Source organism: Hippocampus comes, unplaced genomic scaffold (genome assembly GCF_001891065.2).
Source record: "Hippocampus comes isolate QL1 unplaced genomic scaffold, H_comes_QL1_v1.1 scaffold231, whole genome shotgun sequence".
Taxonomy (NCBI): domain Eukaryota; kingdom Metazoa; phylum Chordata; class Actinopteri; order Syngnathiformes; family Syngnathidae; genus Hippocampus; species Hippocampus comes.
In genome coordinates this window covers 49,581-72,441 of record NW_017804877.1, presented here as the reverse complement: position 1 = coordinate 72,441, position 22,861 = coordinate 49,581, and the positions used below count along the sequence as shown (strand labels likewise).

Genomic DNA, 22,861 nt, shown 5'->3' with positions numbered 1-22,861 from the left:
ACATTGAACGCATCGCATTATAAGGAGCAATCTACAATGCCTCCACAAGATGGTGCTACACTCCTTCTATTCAACTCGAGCGGCATCGTTCAACTCGAGAGGCATTCATGACCGCCTCAGAAAAACGTAAATTAACTAATACTGTACTTAAATGAAACTACGAAAATTGAAAATAATACATCAAAACAGAAAATCAAGCGAGGAAATCACAAAATAAATTCTATACCCCCCCCCCTTCAGAATTTATTTAGTGATTTCCGAGCTTGATTTTCTTCGTAGTTTCATTGAAGTAATCATTAATTTACGTTTTTTTCGGAGGCAGCCGTGAACGCCTCTCGAGTAGAATGGAAGTAGAGAAGGCACGGAGACGTACAAAGACGTACAGTACCTGTATTTGTTGAGACTGTGAAAACCATTAATAAAGTCTACGTAAAAAAAAACAAAAAAACAAAACCAAAGCTCTCATTTTTCCAACAAATACAGGTGAGTCTTTGTCCGTCTCCGTGCCTTCTCTTGTGCCTTCTCTTCTTCCGTTCAACTCGAGAGGCGTTCATGACCGCCTCCCAAAAACGCATTGGCATTTCCTTGATCATAGCTCTAACTACAGAATCAGATCAGATGTCAGTAGTAGTTATTTATTCCTTTGTTGTGTATTCACAAATGATGAAATCACAATATAAATTCTGTAGGGGGGGGCTATAGAATTTATTTTGTGATAGCCTCGCTTGCTTTTCAGTTTTGATGTATTATTTTCAATTTTCAGTTTCATTGAAGCAATCATTAGTTTACGTTTTTCGGAGGAGGTCTTGAACACCTCTCGAGTCGAACTGAAGAACAGAAGGAACGGAAACGGAAAAAGACTTACCTGCATTTGTTGAGACTGTTTTAAAAAAAACAACACCACAGCTCTCCTGTTTTCGGAGCCGCAACAAAAACGTATTTAATAAAGCAGCGACACAGTTCACTGAACCAACAGCAAGTTATAACATTGGAAGCATCTCTCCAGGACGGAACCAGAAAGAAAATGGAAGACTTTTTGGTGTGCCCTATAGTGCGGAAAATACGGTACTCCAAAGACATTAGTAGTTTCATTTGTTTTGAATTTGATGCCTACAAAACCTTCCAAAAAATCTGGGGCAGTGGCATATTTTCCACTGTTTTACATCATCTTTCCTTTTAGCCATCCATCCATCCATCCATTATCCAAACTGCTTATCCTCACAAGTGTCACGGGTATGCTTGAGCCAGCTGTATTTGGGCAGTAGGCGGGGTACACCCTTTGAACAACATTTAATAGTAGTGTGGAAACTGACGACACAAATTATTTTAGCTAGGTAGATGGAATTCTTTCACATTCTTGCCTGACTTACAAGTTCAGTTGCTCAACAGTCCGGGCTCTCGTTGACGTATTTTGCACTTCATAATGCGCCACTGACTTTAAATTGGAAACAGGTCTGGATTGCTGGTGGGGCAGTCTAATACTTGCACTTTTTTACTATGAAGCCGCACTGTTGTGACATATGCAGAATGTCTGGATGACAACTTATTCGGGTCCTACAAAAGCTGGCCAAAATCCTGAAGGCTTGTATGTCGGAGGCCTCCAAAGTGCGCACATGGACGAATCAGTCGCCGACATATTTTGTGGGACAAGGCGCAGGGGCTCCTTGACTACCAGGAGCAAAAGATCGATTTTGAAAGCAGGATAGGAATGCAGCATAAGAGCTGATTTTGATCATCACATACACAAGGCAAAAACTTGGGTTCAAATATTGCTGCAAGGGAGGTACAAGCAGTTATTAGGTTCAGGCGGCAATTACATTTCCACATAGGCCGAGAGAGAATATTTATTCCGTAATTAATTTTATTAAAAATTTTATGACACTAGCTTACAGCATACAGGATTTCGATACAAAAATTGATGGAACACATCAAAACATTTTCTGTACACTTACTGCGGCATACCTGAATCTCTATGTGTCTCGGGTTATCGATGTATTTCTCAATAAGAAGTCTATCATCTCCAAAGCTTGATGCTGCTTCCTGGGATGAAAACCGGAACCCTTCCCTGTAATAACAAACAAGAAAACACACAAACAAACACATTTCATGGTTTTAGTAAAATATTTGCAAATCATAACGTGCTGGAGCTATTGACCACCACCCTCTCAAACAAATAGCTTGCAAGCCATCCATTTTTTGCAGCAGCAGCAGAGCTGAATATATTGTATACACCACGTTGGTGTTGGGGTATTTCATCAATTAAAAACCACTTGGCCCCATTTATACCACATTATGAAGCAAGTGGCAAATTTGTCAATGAAACACTGTTGCGGAGGATACTAGCCTGTTGTCTGATGCCCAAACGGCTACTTGCCTTCCGTTAAAAATACAATAGAGAAACAGCAACTTGAACCCAAGTCGAAGAAAATCAGAGCTGGCATGCAATCAGCGTAGTTCTGGCATTAAAGGCAAAGCTGTTGTTTGAGACTGAGCAATTTAGAAAAACTGTTAACATTTGTCCTCTTTTGTAACAGCATTTTTTTTCTATTTTTATTCAACAAATTTAGGCAGACATTTACAACAATTCTCTTTTGTGTGGTGTGTCAAATTTATAAGATGCATTCTGCGTGCATTCTCCAGTGGGCTTAAGGTGTCCAGTGCAGCATGAAGATGAAACATATATTGCACATTTTGTTTCTGTTAAACTGCCAACTGACGGTCCCGCTACAAGTGACAGTGCACCGACTACAGCCTACAGCCACCGACTACCCAAAGGTCGTAACGTGTTTCCCACCACATTAAACCGACGGCCAAAGGTTGACATATTGTATCATAATAATTGAAGAAGAATAGAATAATGATATTTTATTGACATATGCACGCAGCACACATTTCACCCATTACAGTTGCAGACACAGTGAACACACACTGGAGAAGGGAGTTACTTAAGCGTCTGGGGAACAGTTCGAGGTAAGAGTGTCTCACTCAAAGACATCACAATCGTGGGTTAGAACAATGTTGGTGCCGGATTTTCCGTCGCCGCATCCTCACCTGCCTCTACGCTCGCCGGTTCAGTATCGCAATGTTATATTCTTGGCTAGATTTCGCACAAAATTTAAAACTCAACAACTGAAATCTTAAATACTTCTCTTCAACATATGAAATCTAGTGGTTGGTACCTTTTTAATGGAATAAAGACCATATCAGACATCTACCCAAAAAGGAATATTTTTTTGGTTTGGATTTCACCTTCACAACCATCCATTAGGTAGTCCTTAAAAATATATATATATAAAATTATACATAGTTTAATTATGTAGTTTATCATATGATGGGGGTGGTGGGGGGGGGGGTCCTGATAGGCATGAATTTCGGCTGGAAATAAACTGGCTGTTCAAGAATCTCCAGAAATTCCCAATGGCCACCACACACTTCGCACACCCCTACAGTATAAGATGTAACCTCACACCACACCATTGTATTCATTATAGTGCGTTTCTTATTAAACATTAAAGAGGGAAAAAGGCAGAGAGGCAGTAACGCCTGCACGGCATAGAACTGAGCTATTTTGTGTTGCAGAGACAGAGATAAGACATGCTGTGTAATGCTGCCTCTTATCATTTCTACAGATTTCAGCCACTGAAGGAAAGCAAAACAATCATGGGCCAGATGAACGTTTTGTCTCAAGAGCTAATGTACCAGAAACTAAATCACAATTTCGGTGTGAAAGGGCCAACAGTACGGAACGTAAAGTTCAATGGAAAACTGTGTCTTTTAATTTTTTTTACTTAAAAAAGACCAATTTCATGACTAAATTACGTGCTACAGTGAAACTCCTCTACAACGAAATCATGTTTGCAGCAAAAAAATTTTCACAACAGGGGACTTTTCACGATAGCAAATTTATGTCAGATGTAAACACACACACGCACACACACACACACAAACGTATGTGTACTGTACTCTTTACTTTTATTCCAATAGTGCATACATATGAGCATACACTTATTTGACACTTCATATAGCCAATTTAGAAAGAAAAAAAGGGAAAGAAATTGCAAAATTTACAATCAGCATTCACTTTCACTTATATCAATGTCTTGCATGTCTTTTACTTTGCTTCCTCCATCTTTCATTTGTATTACTTTTATCCTGTCTTCAAGCGTTAAAGCTTTTCTTTTCTTCACTCCTTGGTCTACAAAGGTCCGTTTTTGTAGCCATTTTAGCAATGCAATGTTCGGACTTTGTTTGAAACTAACAATAACAAATACATCCTGTACCACTGTGCATGTGCAAACCATTGTGGTGGCTGCTGTTGCCGTTTCCGAGTTAAGCAGTAGGAGTCACTGTAGGCTGAGGTTGGATTAGACTTTTGCCGAAGGCTTGTTTTCGCTGTCGTGAATCTCGTTGCGAGACAAGGGCAGAGAAAAAGATTTTGTAGTGGGAATCGTTTATAATGCATGAAGATTTTTTTCACACGAGGGGGTATTTTCGCCCCTGTAGGTTTCGTTGTAGAGGAGTTTCACTGTACTGAAAGAGACGTACCTCGTGTCCTCATCATTCCATGCAACTCTCATTCCTTTCCCTCCTCCTCCTGCAGATGCTTTTATCATTACTGGGTAGCCTAGCAGTAACAAAAACAATCAAGCAAAAAATAACAACAGTCAAAAATAAGTACACAAACAAATAAATAAAATTTCATTTTGCCAAAATGATGAATCTTTCGAACATCACCAATGAATGCTCACACACAGTGAAAAAACTGAAAATGTATACAGTGTATGACACCGAGAGTTACAGTATTGTACCATATCAAGGAATCTGTGTAACTACAAAACAAAAGCAGCTTTTGTCTTGACAATAGCAGAAAAGGTCAAATTGGTTAAGAGGTTTTTGTTTGTTTCGATACAAAAATCTAACTGGTCAGAAATGATGACTTACCAATGTCTTGGGCGATTTTTACAGCTTCCTCTGGAGTCTAGAACAGAGGGTTTTGGTTTCAGAAAACAAATGTAAACTGATAGTTGCATTTTAAAAACAACGAGCCATTAAGATAGCACTGTTAAGAATACAAATTTCCTTAAAATAATCATCCTAAACAACTGGAATGATCAGATCGCAGACTCAGAAAATGATTCATTGAGTCAGTGCTTTTCACATACCTTGACCACCCCATCAAATCCTGGGATAGTGTTGACCTTTGCAGCCTTAGCAATCAGTTTGCTCTCAATTTTATCCCCCATGGCTTGGATTGCATGAGTGTCTGGGCCAATAAATGTCACACACTCTTTTGCCTAGAAAATGCATAACAATAACATATTACAGTTACAGTGAAAAGTGATTGGTCCTTACCTGAGACATCAGCAACTGTGATGTTTCAGTTGACAGAAAGTGGCAAAATGGCCGACCCCTGAGATGGCTTAAAACGGGTGGATTGTGCTGCTTAACACATATTCCACAAACTGTCTTTTCATCAGGGCATGTGTGCCTGTTTTTTTTTTATTTGTGTGCGTGTGTGTGAGTGTGTGTGCGTGCGTGCGTGCACGTCCACCATCACAATACCCACTCATTTATTTGTGGGGGATGACACCTCCTTCCAAGTCCGACCACTTTGTTTTAATCCTTCCGTCGTGCCCGTCGTGTTTTGTTGTTTTTGTGGTCGCTGCCAATTTAGCTACCAAGCAATATTCCCTTCCTTGTTTCCACGGGGCGAATTCATTTTCATTTATTGCTACTACATTGACCATTGGGCATGTGCAGTGCATGTGGGTTCCCAGGTTCAGTCACTTATCAAGGGAAAACATCCTCCAGTTTGATAGGTCAGATTTTTTCATACGCCAATTTCAGCTTTTGTGCATACAGTCGAACCTCTTTCCAACATACGTCAAGGGACATAACAAATCTATATGTTATAATGGTAGTTCGTTGTAGCCATTTGCAATAAAATGGCCACCAAATCTTAGCAAAGCAAATGCTACTCGCCATAGGCAACTGCCAGTGCCGCCGACAAAGCCAAATATCATCAATTCACGCAGTCTCGGGCTGAGCTTCGCCTGGGAGATTCCCTTTCGAAAGTGAGAAACAGTTTCAGCCTTCACAGTCAGTGAGATTTGTTTTCGTTTACCATACATGTTTTCAGACCACGCCGGGACCTCCATGAATTACGGCAGGAAGTACAACAGGAATCGAGTTGATCAGTAGTGTGGCTAAGCAACGGAGAGGAATCCAGCGCCGTACATTTTTGTTCAGAAGCAAGATCGCAGCGGCAGCTAGCTTCCCACGGTTTGTTGTAACGAAGGCCTTTTCACTATTTTGTGAGAAATATCTGGTCATTATAATGAAGTTTACATTATAAAGGTGTTCATTGGAAGGAAAATCGGCAAATGAATGACGTGAAATCGGGATTTTAAAATATGAACATTATAGCGGTGAAAACGTAAACAGGGTACGTTGAAACGAGGTACGACTGAACATACACTTGAAGTTAGAATCCTTGGTACTCTTTGATAAGTGAGATCCCTGGCCAGTGAGGAATGAGGACTGTACTCACTAGTCTCTTTGCAAACTCTTTGTTTTCGGAAAGAAAGCCATATCCTGGGTGAACCTTGACAAAGAAGGAAATAAAATGAACACATTGGAGATATACATAGCTGGGGTAACAACATTAACATTTCAAAACAGTGGTGTTAGCCTGTTAGCTGAGAGGGGCTAATAGATGCCTGCTTTGGTGTCACATCAAACTTGTGCATCGCGAAATGTCTGAAAACACCAACCGATAAAAGCTATTGTAACGTCACCCAAATGATCTTATCTTCTCCAAGTTTCACAGATTTGATGATAATCCAGGCCTGAAGACATCTATTAATTTATTTTTCATCTTAGTGGTGGTGCCACCTGCTGGCTAAAGGGAATACATTTTTTATTCTATGATGTTTTGCTCCTAGCCGTATAATCAGATCTACCTCATATTTGCTCCAAAGAATGTTTTGGCCTTCATGACGTGAAAACACAGTTTCTGTGTTTTTCAAGCCTGACAAAATTATCAATATTGTATTAGTTTAGTGTGCGATTTTAACATTGTACTCAGTTGCGGCCCTTACAAATAAAAATACATTTGAACTTGTTTTCTAATACATTCAAATTTGTACTAACTTTAACCGAACGTACAAGTAACTGAAAGACTTCGGCAGATAGTGTTTGGAGATTTTAATAAGTCTTGTAATTGGCCAATAACATGGGAAGAAAGGCAGGATGGTGCAGCAGTGGAAGAAGCGTTAAATTATGCAGATATATGAATTTGGGCCAAAGAATAACTGAGGCAATTAAGATATGTGCCTAATAATATTCTTTAAAATTATCTGTCACTCGTTTGATTAAAATTTTAGGTATCTAAACTACTTGTGGTATTGGTGCTTGGTATCGTTGACTACTCAAAAGTTGAACACTCTTTCTGGTATCGGTCTGGAAAAAAAGTGCTCTCGAACATCCCTAGTTAAGGGTGTAAGTAAAAAAAGCCCTAAATGTTAGTAAATTAATAAATATTTATTCAACAGGAAAAACTTACAGCTTGGGATTTAGTATCTCTGACAGCATCCAAAATCGCATCCATGTTGAGGTAGCTCTGACTAGTGGGGGCAGGGCCAACACATACTGCCTCATCAGCCATCTTGACATGAACCTGGATACACAGAAGAGTACACAGTAATTTACGATACAATAGAATACATCCTGATTAATGTAGCACTTTCACAACAGCTGCAGCTGTAACAAAGCGCTTAACAAAACAGTTAACATAAAGTAAAACAATAAAAACAACACATAACAGAAGACACGGACAGTCATGCATTTTTTAACCACTTTTCCTGCATAGGCTTTGTTGTTTGAAGCAGTTCCAGATGAAATAGGAGAGAATCAAAGTGTCCTTTCACCGGTGGATCAGAGGAGACATGCTCAAAATGTGCACACGTCGGTTACACGCTAAGTTTGAAAGTAAACAAGAAGCTTTAGCGTCCATTGACGAAAAAAACAGATTGGTTCACTTCTTTCGTATGTAAATCCGTTTCAATTCCAAGCGGCGACTTTCAGTTCCAAATACGCATCCGCGCTTGGCGCCGACGCTCCTCTCTCCTGATCCTCTGCTCCACAAGCCATCCATTCAGCCACACCAACGCAGACTGTCCAACAGCGCCGCCATCTCCGTTGAACAAAAGAGCGCAGTGAAAAATGCTGCCCATGACAGACGCAAAAAACACAAGCGACCCGGGGCTGTCCAGAGGTGACAGTTAAATAGTGCCGACATTCCTCCCAATCAAAATCAGTGCTGCTTAATGTGCTCTGCCGAGAAGGCGCAACCACCAAGCACTTTACAATACCATCAACTTCTTCCAAGTGTTTGTCTTTGTGTATTAATCACATCACGAGCAAAGTGTTTCCAGAGCTGTTCGGAGATTGTAATGGATTATACTCGTTCACTCTCCTTGTGCACAGGTAAAAGACAACTCTGCTTGATTCCTTATCTCTCTTGTGTTTTAAAGTTTGCCTTACGGGTCTGATTGCCTCGTAGACCTGACACAACCTAAAGTCACAGTTTATATAAACTGTGACATCAATGTTAGCGTTTAAATATGACACACTTTCAATTACTGGTAACAGAAGCACACATTTACGATAAGGATTAACATCTTTATAACTTCATTAATTAAATATAATGCACTATGTAATGCACACTGGGACCGTGTGGCTCAATCATATGACACCCCTGTGCAGTATTGCTGCGTTATGTTCATCGCTGTCACAAAAATAAGGATGCGTGCTCTGTATTGATAGCACAGATTTTGGCGTTGACAAAAAAGTCAGGCTCATGAAAATCATTTCAGAATTGAGCAAGATGTGGCTTATTATTAATGGACATACATGGGCTTTGCCTTCTTTGAGAGCGAACGGTGCCACCGATAGAGGACATTAGCATCTAGCTTCGTTGCGCTCAGCTCATCATATGGATGCAACCTTCGATGACCATAGATACTTTCAGAATGGGTGGCGATCGCTTTTAAGACAAATACCACACATTCAAGTTTGATAGCTGTGGTAATCTCAATAGTCAGTCTATCCATCCATGATCTGATCCCCTTATCCTCAAGAGGGTCACAGACGTGCTGGAGGGAGCCTATCCCAGCTGCCATCGGGCCGGAGGCGGGGTACACCCTCAACTGGTTGCCAGCTAATGGCAAGGCGCACATAGACAAACAACCATCCGCGCTCACAATCGCACCTGTGGAAAATTTCGAGCAAGGGTGTCAAACTAATTTTTGTCACGGGCCACATTGCAGTTGTCATTTCCCTTGGAGGGCCATGATGACTGTGAAACCAAATAAAGAAGTCAAGGGCAATCGTTTCTTCAAAAATTTAAGCGATTGCAATGAGGGGTTTGGTAACATGAAAATGCTGACGACAGCTCTCATTTATTACATATGATCATTTTAACTTTTGGTACAGATTTTCGGAAGCATCATGGAAGTTGACATGCTTGATTGGCTTTTGCGGGCCACATAAAATTATGTGGCGGGCCAGATTTGGACCCGGGCCTTGCGTTTGACACCAGTGATTCAGAGTGTTCAAAATGTGGAAAGAAACCGGAGTCCCTGGAGGAAACCCACGCAGGCACTGCAGGAAAATGTATACCCCACACAGGAAGGCCGGGGCTGGATTCAAACTCACGACCTCTGCACTGTGAGGTGGACAAGCTAACCATTTGACCTCCGTGCCACCCATAGTGAGTCTATTATTTCTTTAATTATTCACATTTTTACAGTGTGGCAGAGCACCATTACATGATGCCAAGTCAAATTTCTTCTTTGTCGTCTTAATTCCCCAGTGTGGGACAAATAAAGGATATCTTATCTTATCTTATTCAAGTTCATGTGTGTGTGCCACCCAGTGTTCAGATAAAGAAACCACAATTGAAGAAAGGTCAAACGTAACTCTTCCAAAATGTTACTTGAAGCATTCTTATTTTCCTTCGACAACTTTTTGTGATGATACTTACTTATATACTGTATACTTTTATGCTATTAACAATTAAATTAGTAATTTCATACTCCAGTAGGATTGGCAACAGAAATATGCCACGGCTCTGAACCCAAAATAAAATGAGACTGATTTTCCCTGTGTTGTGTAACATTAACTATTTTCATTCCATTTAGTAATTTGGCTTCATTCTAATTAGAACACAAGGCTATATGTAAACGTGACAAGTGATCTTTGTGTTTAATCCGTATAGGACATTTGCAACCAGCTGCTTTTCCTGTGGTGAAAATAATGATAAACATTTTCCCCCTATTTTCTGATATGTTACAAACCAAAATATTCACGGAATCATAATTTGTTTGTGCAATTTCTGCACTGTTAATTCAAAGTAATGTATACACAAAATCCATCTGATCGGTGTCAGTCGATCACACTCATGGATGATGGGTATCGTCACCTTAAGACCCTGATTGGAACATCCCAATATAATACAGTAAGTATAATCGAAACACATTTATACAGTTTATCTTTGTTTCAGTGGCTTGTGCAGGTTCATATCTAGCAAGTAGCTTGCAGAACCTACTTGCTGAATGTCCAGCATAAACAAGCTGCAATTGTTGCCATCTAGTTAGCAGATGAGTTACACTTTGGCCTAAGATGATATTGCACCCAGTGCATGCAAGTAAGCCAGGACTTCACAGTCAAAAGGGTGGAAAAATTGGAGAAAATGAACTCCACTCCCTGTAAAAAGATATTATTACTGCTCTACCCGTTTATCACAGGAGATATTTTCGAGACCCACCCAAAGCAGATGAAAATCCACAATGTAGAGATCAAGTTTAAACCACATTTAAAATATTTCTATTTAGTAAACCTTCCAACGCCCATACTTGAAACATACCTAAACCGCTAAAGTTAAACTGACAAAATGGTTAACTGAATCATCAAGTGCATACTCGCATATAGTGGCTGGGTGGGGGTGAGGCGCATTAGCGCACGTGTCTGTGTCCTTTTTTTTTTTAACATATATACCGTAATTTCCGGACTAGAAACCACACCTTATTAAAAGCCGCAACAGCTAAATTTAAGACATAGAAACTAATTTGTACAAACATTATGCAGCAACAGTTACACAGTGCCCCAAAACTTCTCAGACTTTTGTTGTCACATGAGAAAAATTTGCAGATTATTTTTAGACGCACTGCAGAAATGCACTTGTTCCCTAATTGCCATTAAACTCAAATCTGCTTATTTTGACTCTCAATTCCTCCTTCAATCTACCCCGCGCACACAGGGTTCTCTCTATCTATCTCTCTCTCCCTCCCTCCCTCCCTCCCTTCCCTCTCTCCCTCTCCCAAACCAGTTCCTCGAGCAGATGTGGATTGTGGTGTTCCAACCACAAATAGCCGATGGGTGAATATTCAGTTTGAGGGCAGATTCGTATACTTTCATTGGTCCACTGTGACGTGTTCAGCAATTTCACTGGTGTCAAAAAGCACTCGTCAACGTGGATGGGCATCTTTTCAAATGTTCTTGTCAAATTCACCAAACAGACATAAGGTACATTAACTGAGGTAAACTGGCACGAATACCAATATTAGCTAGGCCAGTTTAGCGCCAACTAATGCAAACATTTGTGCATGTCCATCGGTAGCAGCAGCAGCAGCACTTAAACTTTAAATGGACTCCACATTAAATGGCAATGCGACTCAACTCTCATGGATACACACTGCGAAAGCCCCCCCCCAAAAAAAACTGTCTTCTAACATCAACACCTTCAACGTGTCATAAATCTTTAACAGCGCCCCACTCTTTTATTGTTGAATAACCTTCTCATTGTATGGGTCACTTTCTCTCCCCTCTCTCTCAACCGCACAAATACAGAGCTAAACAGCCAACTCAAAACTCAAGTAAAATTGAACTCACAGCATTGGCGTCGACGTCACTATGGACAGCAACGGTCCGAATACCCATCTTCTTGCACGTCTTGATCACCTGATGGGAATAGAGGGACATAAGCACATTGATCCACAGTGCTCCACAGACAAGAAATATTGTTCATCACAGATTACAAATGTTTTTCCATTTTTTTAAATGTTCTCTGTCTTACTTTACAGCAATTTATTCCATCAAATGTAGGCCTTTGATTATAAATTAGATTTGTCAATGTATACACAAAAATGTATTTTTCTAATGTATTACAAAAAGACAACACACCAATTTAAGTCAAGCAAAACCTAAATTGTGCATGTAAAAAAATAAAACACCACAATTTAATCGCAGCTTAGTCTCTTCAACATTCTGAAAATATTCTTGCGTTCAATGAGAAACTGTTTTGACAAAGTAGTGCACTCGTTTATATTGTGCACTACATATGTCTCAAAGGGGACCCAAACTTTATTCTTATTACTTTACAATACTGACTTATTGTTGGATGAGGAAAAAAATAGAAATGATTGCTTGTTTTTTTTTGTTTTGTTTTTTTAATTTGACTCGTTACATGGTCATTTGCATGCTTGTTTGTTTACATAAGTCATCATCATGCAATCACGCTGCATCCCTCTCCTTTCTTTTAACTTCTTTGCCGAGTTTGGGAGGTGGGAGTTGGCACACACGCACTCACACGTGCATATTTATGCACTATGGGTTCTGCAAACATTTGCTATGCTAGCCAGGAAATTTAAAAGACTGACGACCCGCACCAGATACGAATGGCAGAATTTACACCGAGACCACCCAGTCTAGAGTACAGTCTGTATGGCTCCGATGCAAGATCTTTGGTGCATCGAGAGAGATTATAGCTCACTTGGAGGCGCCGCATTAGATGCTTATACAAAACACGTCAGTCTAATCTATGTGCATCATATAAAACTTATTTAATAAATACTGCGTCAAAAGAAAAATGAACAAGAATGACAAATATTTTCTGGATTAGTTTTTTCCACTGAAGGCAGTGGTACCATTCATTTTGCCCCGTTTGCTCCAGTTTTTCTGTAAAACGCCACAAGGTTTACAGGAAGAGTTGATGTTATTAGTAGTTTTCTTAGCATTAGTGGATGTGTGTGTAGATATCCATACATCCATCATCGATCCATCCATCCATTTTCTGATCCGCTTATGCTTACAAGGGTCCATCCCAAGAGACCATCCCAGCTGTCTTCGGGCAGTAGGTGGGGTACACCCTGAACTGGTTGCCAGCCAATCGCAGGGTACACACAGACAAACAACCATCGACACTCACAAACAAACCAAGGAATCATTATGAATGTTCCATTAGAAGGCCAGAGGCAGAAGTGAACCCTGCTCCTCTGCACTGTGAGGTGGACATGCTGACCATCGTGCCATCTATCTATCGATCGATCGAGAGAGAGAGAGAGAGAGAGAGAGAGAGAGAGAGAGAGAGAGAGAGAGAGAGAGAGAGAGAGAGAGAGAGTCAAAGCTGGTGTGGCCTTTGGCAAGCATTTCAGTTTCTCATGTGGCCCCTTTACAAAATGAATTGCCCACCCATCTTTTGGATAGTGTGCAATGGACTTACGTGGCCTGTGAATGTTTGTGTGGATTGGTTTCCTCCCACATTCCAAAAACATGCATGGCAGGCTGATTGAACCTAATCGAAATTGTCCCTAGGTACGAGTGTGAGCGCAGATGGTTGTTCGTCTGTGTGTGCCCTGCGATTGGCTGGCAACGGGTTCAGGGTGTGCCCCGCCTACTGCCCGAAGACGGCTGGGATAGACTCCAGCACCTCCCGCGACCCTTGTGTGTGTGTGTGTATATATATATATATATATATATATATATACCTGTACACGGTGTGTATATATATATATATCCATACAGTAATCCCTCGTTTAATGGGGACCAAAACTACCCGCGATAAACGAAAATCCGCGAAGCAGCGACCAATTAACATAAACAGGTAAAAAAAAATAAAAAATTAAGTGCGCAAACGGTCCGCGAGAAGCTGCAAAACAACGGCGAGTCACATAGAGCAACATATACAGTACTGTACTCCATGTAAAACAATTTTTTTTTAATGTTTGAAAAAATCCGCGATGCACTGAACCCGCGATAAACGAACCGCGAAGTAGCGAGGGATCACTGTATATATAAAACACACACCAATACATACATATAGCCTGTTTGCTGTGCCTTAATAATTCAATTGTCTTTTAGAAACTGCAGTTTTTATTTCCTTTGGTTGTCTCTGTGTGATAAAATCGGTTTGATGAACTCAAACCTGATGAATATGCAAAGAAAGAAATCAGGAAGGAGGCAAATACTTTCTCATGACACTGACATGTCATAGCTTTTTCAATAATTTGTCATGTGTTATGCAGATGTTGGCAAATGTTAATAAAATGGGCATAATAGTCATTTAAAATTGTGTGTGCATGTGCATGAGTGTGTGTCAGGTGGTGTATGCGTGTTTGTGCATTTTTTAAAAACTTTTGTAACACTATAAATGCTGTGATTAACATGTAAACTGACAATACTGCTTGCCCTTTATAATATAGCCAGTCGCCAGTCTAAAGACTATACAAGCCTCAAAACACATCTGTCATGATCATCATCATCATCAAGATTACAGTGGTGCGCAAAAAAAAAAAAAGCTACATTGGAGCTGTTAAAGTGAGAGCTAAATTGGAAAACAAGATACCAGATCAAGAGGGATGAGTGAGACGGGACAAAAGAAAAAAGAAAAAAGAATACATGGTGGCTGAGAGCAACACTGCATCAATTATATTTGTGGAACATTAATTTAAAGAGAATGAGAAGATTCTGAGAGAGAGACAGAGAGAGAGAGAGAGAGAGAGAGAGAGAGAGAGAGAGAGCGAGAGAGAGAGAGAGAGAGAGAGAGAGAGAGAGAGAGACGTGCCTTTACAACTCAGCACAGGAAGCTACTACAAACATGGTGAGGAGAGGCCTTTCCGTGGCTCTCTACAAACCTCCGACGAGCTGGGCAGACAGAATTAAAAACCTGATGTGGCACAAGTCCTGGTCTCCAAAAGGAGGTGAGAGCAGCTGGAGGCACTATGGGAAAGTTTCAAGAAAAAGCTGGATGCATAAAGGCCAGCGAACAACTGAAATCGTTTCAAGTCTGGTAAGGTGACACTAGAATTGACATTGTTGGACAACCAGATATTAAACAGTTCCATTGAAAAACATTTGGGTTACTTTATATACTGTAAATGTTTATGCTTTTATCGAGTATGCTCACTTTTATATTAAATCGTTTTTTGTTGATAGCCAGTTAGCTAAATAGAGAGAGAGATAGAGATGATGAGATATTTGAGACCATCTTTTGCTTCTTAAAACCGTGTGTGTCTGGGCTCTTACCAGTTCAGAGCATGGTATCGCCTGCTTGATTTCAGATTCTTCAATTGGCTTATGTAATTCCTAGCCAGTTGATTTTTGTTTGCTCAGTTAGTTTTATATTCTTTAAGTAATGTGAGAGGTCTGCATCATTGCAGCATGTGTCAGTGTTCTTGTACAATGATTCATAGAGTTCTGCAAAGGCCCCAACTATTTTTGTTTGGTTTTGTGGCCATATTGGTTTGTGAGTTTATCTTCTGCACAATATTCATAGATCAGTGCTTTCTCAGCCTAAATGTTAATAATTTACTTGCCCTATTTCCATCTTCATAGTATTTCTGATTTGTAAATCTTAAGGTTCCCCCAGTCTTGTCAGACTAGGGGAGAGGCTGTTCGTGTGCCTGTGGGGTGCCCTTAAATCAGGGTTGCCCTACTTTTTTTTGACCCAAGATGTATTTTCAAGCAGCCAACCCTCCCACGATCGACGCATTACCGCACGTACATGCATACTCCCCACATTTGACAATAAAGTTGTACTTGACTTGATACTTGATATATACATATACACACACACACACACACACACACACACACACAGGCCATGATGAGCAACAGCTATAACAGACCCTGAACATGAAAGAAACAGAAAAATAAAGTAGATACAAGAGTTTGTGAGTTTGAGAAAAGGAAATGACTGCCTACCTTAGTGGGAGACCTGACACGGCGGCAGGGATGCACTTTTGCAGTGTGTTAAGTGCAGAAACATCACTATTGTAGCTCACATGTACCATTTTAAAATGCTTCTCCTGGCGCTCCAGATTCCCATTCTTTGCCAGTGCCATCGGTGAATTGCAGATCAAACAAACTTTGACTGAGAATAAACAAAAAATAGATACATCTGAACAGCTTTGATCGCTAGCTGCAATTCAGACTGCTGACCGCTAACAACTTCTGGTGAGCCAGGTCATCCACCACCTGCTTTTTGATTTTATTTTATTTTTAGACATTTTTTGTGAAAGTGAAACTGATAGGATGCTTTGGATGCAGTGTACACTAACACAAAAATATATAGTATTAATAACATGCGCACGCACGCACGCTCACACACCGCCCACCATTTCCCCCTACACCCCTTGCAGTCGACTTGGGGCCAGTCCACGGACTACCTGCTAACCGAGCTCGACTGGCCTTAAATTATTCGTAATCCTGATTTATGCTGATTGCTTATGTTCCTGCTCGAACCATTTGATTTTATCTTCTAATTTTCTCTGTGTAGTTTCCCTCAGTTTTTTTCTTTGCAGACATAAATGAAATAATTTCGCCTCTCAAATAAGCTTTGGCACAATCCCATAACATCAGGGGGTTTGTCTTGAGTGTAAGATACATCCTCAAATCTTTTGAAATTAAAGAAATAAAATCTTTATCGTGAAGGAGTGCTGCGTTGAGCCTCACTCGGCGTACAGTGGATCATTCTAGAAGGCCACGAGTTGCTACCATGACCGCGGTATTGTTTCTGAAGGTTTTTGGCCGTTTAGCTTATCGTGGTTAGGTCACTCGTCTCATTATGTTCTCTGAGGCAAGTACCGGATCAGTTATGTATATTTGGTTGTTTTTGTTTGAAAATTATTTCAGATGTCAAGGAGCTCTGAAAAATGCTTCCTCCTCAATGACTTGCTCATGAGACTCACCAGCAAGGCAGTTTTGAGAGGGAAAACTATTGCAAAAATGGCTTCATAAAAGAAGTTCAAATGGGAAAAATTGGAAAAACCAAAAAAGTATTACCAGGATTACAAAGCCACCATAAGAAGAAGACTCAATTGAATGATGTTCAAGAAATTATGGAAATTAAGTCAGATAAAGGAGATTTATGAAACGATGATGCGTGACGCAGCTCAAGCCGAGGAAGTCAAGCCATGGCTATGGCCCTGGAGGCTTTCTGTCGTGCATGGCGACCGACTGGTGGCGAGTTCCGCAAATTACTCTTGTTGCATCTCAAACCTGGAGGTAGAAGGAGTGGTGGACAGGAATGCCAGAGATCAGGAGCTTAGTGCAGCGATGTCAGACTGAAACACCGATGACAACTGGCAAATATCTGGTGTCAATCTTCAATGTCCTCACCGACAACTTCCAGATGAAAGTTGATCTATCCCGCACCTGCATCTCCCCATCGTCATCAAGGTGGACATGCAGCAGTGGTCCCTCCTCCTTGAGCGCCCTCTGGTGGGCCGCATAAACGACCACGTCAATGACGCCCGTTCCGGGGTCGTGACCCTCCATACCCCAGAGACAGTAAAAATGATGTCCGCTACAACAATGGCCAGCCAGGTCACTGGTCTAACCAGTGTTCCCACCCACGTCGCCAACATCGTAGCATAAAATCGGGGGTGTTATCACAATTCCGTCGATCAACGCCCACAGGGAGGGTTTAGTCCTGACAACCCTTTCCCCGACTGACTATCCAACTCTGGGACACCACAGCCCACTGCGGGGTCCAATGCAGACAACAACCTCATGCACACAACATCACAAGCTCATTGCAAAGAAGAGCCACTTACTACTGGTTCACTGCTTGCTTTAGTACAGGATAAGATAAGCGAGTTAGAGGTTTCAACATCCACCCCAATAGGTAGATATACCCAGTGTAAAACAACAACTTACCAACGACTTCCGACTGTGACATGCTTGGTGGCAGGAACTCCTTTGTCTTTTTTAGTAGACTCTGGTGCTACATGTTCAGTCATTCGATCCAAAGATTTATCCCCTCCCTCTAAAATGAGCGGTCAGTCCAAACTTTCCATCAGTGCAGCTGGTGAGTCAGTTTTGGAAAGTTTTATGTACCGTTGTCATGTTCTTGGTCACTCCCGAAAAAACTGGAGCTCCATCAGCGTTGAAACATTCTTTTCTTAGATCATCTCACTGTCCAGTCAATCTGCTGGGCCGAGATTTAATGATTCGATTCGGCATTGTCATTCATTCAAAATCCACAGGTCTCGAAATTTTTAGATCAGGTGATACAATAGTCCAAGGACGATATGAACTGCCACTCTATGTTTACAACTGGTGGCTTTGTCTCTCATTTGCAAGTCACTTGCAATATCTCGCGCAGCGTTACTATCACCCAACACTGACTGCATGGATACTGAAAGAATTCATGTGACTGCACACGTCAAGATAGGACCTGATGGATCTTAGCAAGACAACTTTTTCTCTCACCGCAACAACCACATTGCAGTGACGACTCTTTATTACAATGACGACTTTGCCGCAGGACATGTCACGATGACCCACAAACAGAGCCCCTATTTCCAAATAACATCCGACACTGTTCCCCGAGTCCCTTTGGCTAAACCCTGGGACAGACAGTGGCAAAATGTGGGACCTTTTGTCAAAAGGTGTGTGACGCCACCGATTGGGTCCCCACTCAGGCTTCGTGCGGTGCTCTTTTGTTCATCGTCTCCGAATGCCTTCCAACGACCGTTACACTTGTATGGCAAGGCGCAGAGGTCCCGTATCTTTCAGGTCCCCTGCCTCCCTCTCCGATCTCATGAGTCTCTCTACACCGGATGAGTGCCGCCTCTGGTCTTGTGGTGCCCTAATTCACTCGGGTGTTTGGTACAGCCCAGAGGGTAATCCCTGCCTTCCACGTGCCCTCCATCTCTTCTATGGCAAGTTGTCACACAAATTGGACCATGTGTCAAAAGGAAAGATGTGTGCGGCAGTCAACGCTCAGTGGTTCACCAAAGGGTTCTCCATCTTTGCCACGAGTTTTTACAAAAAATGCTGAATCTATGCCCAAAACAACTGTGGTAGACCCACACCACTCACACAACAAGCTGCACATCTGCCACCCATCAGACCATTCCAACACGTCATGATGGATTTTATTGAGCTGGCTCCAAATGAGGGTAAAAAGTACTGCCTCGTCAAGGTAGACATGTTTTACAAATGGGTTGAAGCATTCCCAGCTAAACATGCATCCACCAGCAGGGTGACTAACTAGGCACTCCTAACGGAAATCATTCCCCGATGGGGAATCCCGGGAAAATTTTCCTCCAACAATTGGCAGAAAAATGGAAATTTGACCTCAGAACACATTGAGGCTACCATCCTCAATCTGGAGGTGCTGTTGAATGTGAAAGCGGCATAATCAAAGCCAAGCTCCTCAAATGTGAAGACACAGGTCTGGCCCAAATGCCTGCCCATTGTGTTGATGTATATGAGAATGAGTGTGACCTGGGTCCATGCCTCCCATTGCAAAATGGTGACCAAAGTAAGTAGAGCCAAAGTAAGGCTAAATGGATCTTTAGCAATTCTTTCAGTTTAGAAAGGGGGTGTCGGCAGGGATGCCTTATTTTATATGAGAAGATCGAAGGGATCACTCATGCCCAGGGTACTCAGAGGTTAGCCCTGCTTGCAGATGATCTTAATACACCTAGGACACCCATCCACTTCTTTCCCAGAACTGATTTTGACCCTGAGGGAATACGAAAGATTTTTGGGTTATAAACTTTCTACCCGTAAATCCCACTCTCCTAGTCAGCTGATAAGAGAAGAAGTCAATGTGAATTGGAATTGAGAGTCAATTAGATTCCTGAGCGTGAATATTCCAAAAGATTTGGACACAATTACGTCTGAGAATTATTATCCTACTCACCCAAACTCAGACAGATTTGAATATATGGGATCTTGTTACCTCTTTAGGATTAGTACAGCGAGGAAAAGGAATTAAAAGGAATGTTCTGCCTAGATTATTACAGTAGATCTATTTCAAACTTTAACAGTTGACCTATCCAAGGGTATAGTTCAAGAGTTAAACAAAATAATATCGTGATTCATTTGGTGGGGGAAGAGGCCAAGAATTCTAAGACGCTTCGTCTTGCAAAAAACAACGGAGACCACTCCTTTCCAAATATGAAAAATTACTATGAGGCAACTCAGAAAAAAAAATTGTTTACGATCTGCAATCCTTCTGACAGTGCGAAATGGTAAGATATTGAGTGTCAGATACCTTGTGATATTCCAATAAATGCGGGGACGGTGGGTTGGTTGATTAGCTTATTCGAGAATTAATCCTTGGATGAAAAATTCAATCGAGAAAGCAAAAATCGAACAAGTTAAAAGAACATACTTGCTCTTAAAATAGATTGGGTATGACTTGGACATGTCAAATAGAATGGATGCAGGATTTACAAAGTGGTTTGAAAAAGGGTTAATGATACAGTATATAGCGGCCTCGATGAAGGGGAGGAGTTGTGTCAATTCCAGGACTTTACAAAACACTTTGGGTTGACTCATCAATACTTTTATCGATTCTTGCAACTTTAAGTGTGTGTGTGTGTGTGTGTGTGTGTGTGTGTGTGTGTGTGTGTGTGTGTGGGGCAGGGGTCCAGCACTTGGGTTTAGTCAAGCTATATTAACTTAGCTATTGGTTAGGCCCTGGACGTGGCAGCGCATTAAAAATTAATAAGGAGTTGCAGAGTCTAATAAGGCATATCGGTCAAATATAATAAAGGTGAGGAAAGGAGTGTCACAATTCAGCTTTATGGCAATTTAGGAAGTACATCAGCTCTCTCTTGGAAGACATTTGGGAGGAAGATTGCAGTCAATTTTTATTTAGATCCAGCTCAAAGGACTTCACAAGGAGGTAGCACAACATGCTGGTGGTCCTGTGACAATTGAAAAGCTTCACATTTTCATGTGTTTTGGGAATGCGCAGTCATTTCCAAATTCTGGGAAGAGACAAGATTGACTATGGGTGGAATCATGGGAATTGTAGGTCCCCTTTGACGCTTGAGGCTTTGTTCAATTCGTGGTTTTGCTCACATACAGTACACATGTATCATGTGTAAAAAAGTGGTAGAAGAAGATATTCCAGTAGTTATGGACTAGATAAAAGTGGTTCAGGACTTCTTCGAAATGGAGAAGCTTACATTCATTCTAAGATGCGCGCGTGAAAAATGTGAGAGATTGTGGACATCTGGATAAAATTCTGAGTAAGCTCTGGCACTGATTAAATGAAAAGATATGTTCCCCTGCTGCTTTGTTCCCCTCAACAGTTCAAGTTTTTTTTTTCTCTCACATTGTTCTGGTTTTAAGATATGGTATATACGGATGCGCCAGAAGTGTAAACTTGAGTGGTGAATCACACAGGAGGTTGAAAAAGTCTATTTATTGAGGATTTCTGCAAAGAATTGCTGTCATTTTTTTCTTGTGTGGTATTGAACTATTCAGTTTTCAGATATCAATGTTTTTTGTTGTAATATTAAATATTTTGGCTGTGGTGTATGGAAGGGTTAGAAGAGGGATCTGTGTGTGTGTGTGTGTGTTGCTTTTCTACTTTGTGTTCAAATCATTATGGCTTGTGGACAAGTGTATGGATCTTCTTGTTTGTTTTTCTGAGTGTATTGCTTGATGTATGAGTGTCATTCAATAAATAAGGTGAATTGTTTGGTATCAGGACTTCTAATGTATATTGAGGTATACTTTTTTTTTTTTCAACGTAGTCTTCCAGCACTACCGCACACTTTTATCATCTGTGCACAAGCTTCCATATTCCCTCAGCAAGACTGATGTCTCACCCAATTGCTCACAACACCTTTGACTTCATTGTCACTTTCAAACTTCATGCCAACTACTGTGAACTGTTGAGGCAGGTGAAGAAAGACATAAAGAGCAACCGCAAAGGTCATCAGTCAGAAGGAGTTATAGTGACAATGCAAGGTCTCACACAGCAGCCCAAACGGTGCAAACCATCAACGAGCTGGGCTGGGAACTACTCCCTCATCTGCCCAGCCCAGACCTTGCCCCTTCAGACTTTCACCTCTTTGGTCCCTTAAAAGCATTTACAAGAGGCACCAAGTTTGAAAGTGATGAAGAAGTCAAAAACGTTGTGAGCAACTGGCTGAGACATTAGTCCAAAGATTTTTACGCTGAGGGAATATGGAAGCTTGTGCACAGATGGGAAAAGTGTGTGACAGTGCTGGGAGACTATGTGAGGAAAAAAAAAAATTAAGCTTCTATCTGTGCTAGAAGTCCTTATGGTGAAAAATTCACCTTATTTATTGAATGAGCCTCATATTTTCTGATATGGTGCTGGAAGATGAAGGCACTCCGTGTGTGTGTGTGTGTGTGTGTATATATATATATGTATGTAGCACACATAAGACTGCAGTGCAGCTCTAATGACAGAATCAATCACACCAGCTGACTTGGGATGCATTCTGTTTGTCGCTGGAAGGGTCCCTAAAGTACTGCGAGGGTGGGAGGGGTAGTGAGTTGACTGACAGCACTGGCATTCAGACTGTGGGGTTGCGAGACAGGTGGCGGCACAGCAAGGCCCCTCTCGGGGGAGGCTGAATTTGGATGGACTTACTCGACACACGCACACTCGGGATGACACAATGCATTATGGGAAAGAGCCTCCGCTTGATCACATGATCCTGCAGGGGAGTGCGGGTGGGGCTTGTCTTATCGAGGCATGGCAGCCTGATGGAGCTAATCCCGCTGTCTCGCCGCGAAACCC

General features: G+C 41.3%; 1 protein-coding gene across 1 annotated transcript in view; it reads right to left on the bottom strand.

Moving 5' to 3' along the window:
* pcca (propionyl-CoA carboxylase subunit alpha) overlaps nucleotides 1-22,861 on the bottom strand; it is a 57,732-nt gene that overhangs the window by 27,085 nt on the left and 7,786 nt on the right. Inside the window, exons 4-10 of the mRNA XM_019881477.1 lie at nucleotides 11,953-12,021; nucleotides 7,565-7,678; nucleotides 6,551-6,604; nucleotides 5,163-5,294; nucleotides 4,942-4,978; nucleotides 4,546-4,624; nucleotides 1,963-2,065 (exon numbers count right to left, since the gene is read on the bottom strand). Of these exons, the coding sequence (XP_019737036.1) occupies nucleotides 1,963-2,065; nucleotides 4,546-4,624; nucleotides 4,942-4,978; nucleotides 5,163-5,294; nucleotides 6,551-6,604; nucleotides 7,565-7,678; nucleotides 11,953-12,021 (588 nt within the window). The remainder of the gene's footprint in view (nucleotides 1-1,962; nucleotides 2,066-4,545; nucleotides 4,625-4,941; nucleotides 4,979-5,162; nucleotides 5,295-6,550; nucleotides 6,605-7,564; nucleotides 7,679-11,952; nucleotides 12,022-22,861) is intronic.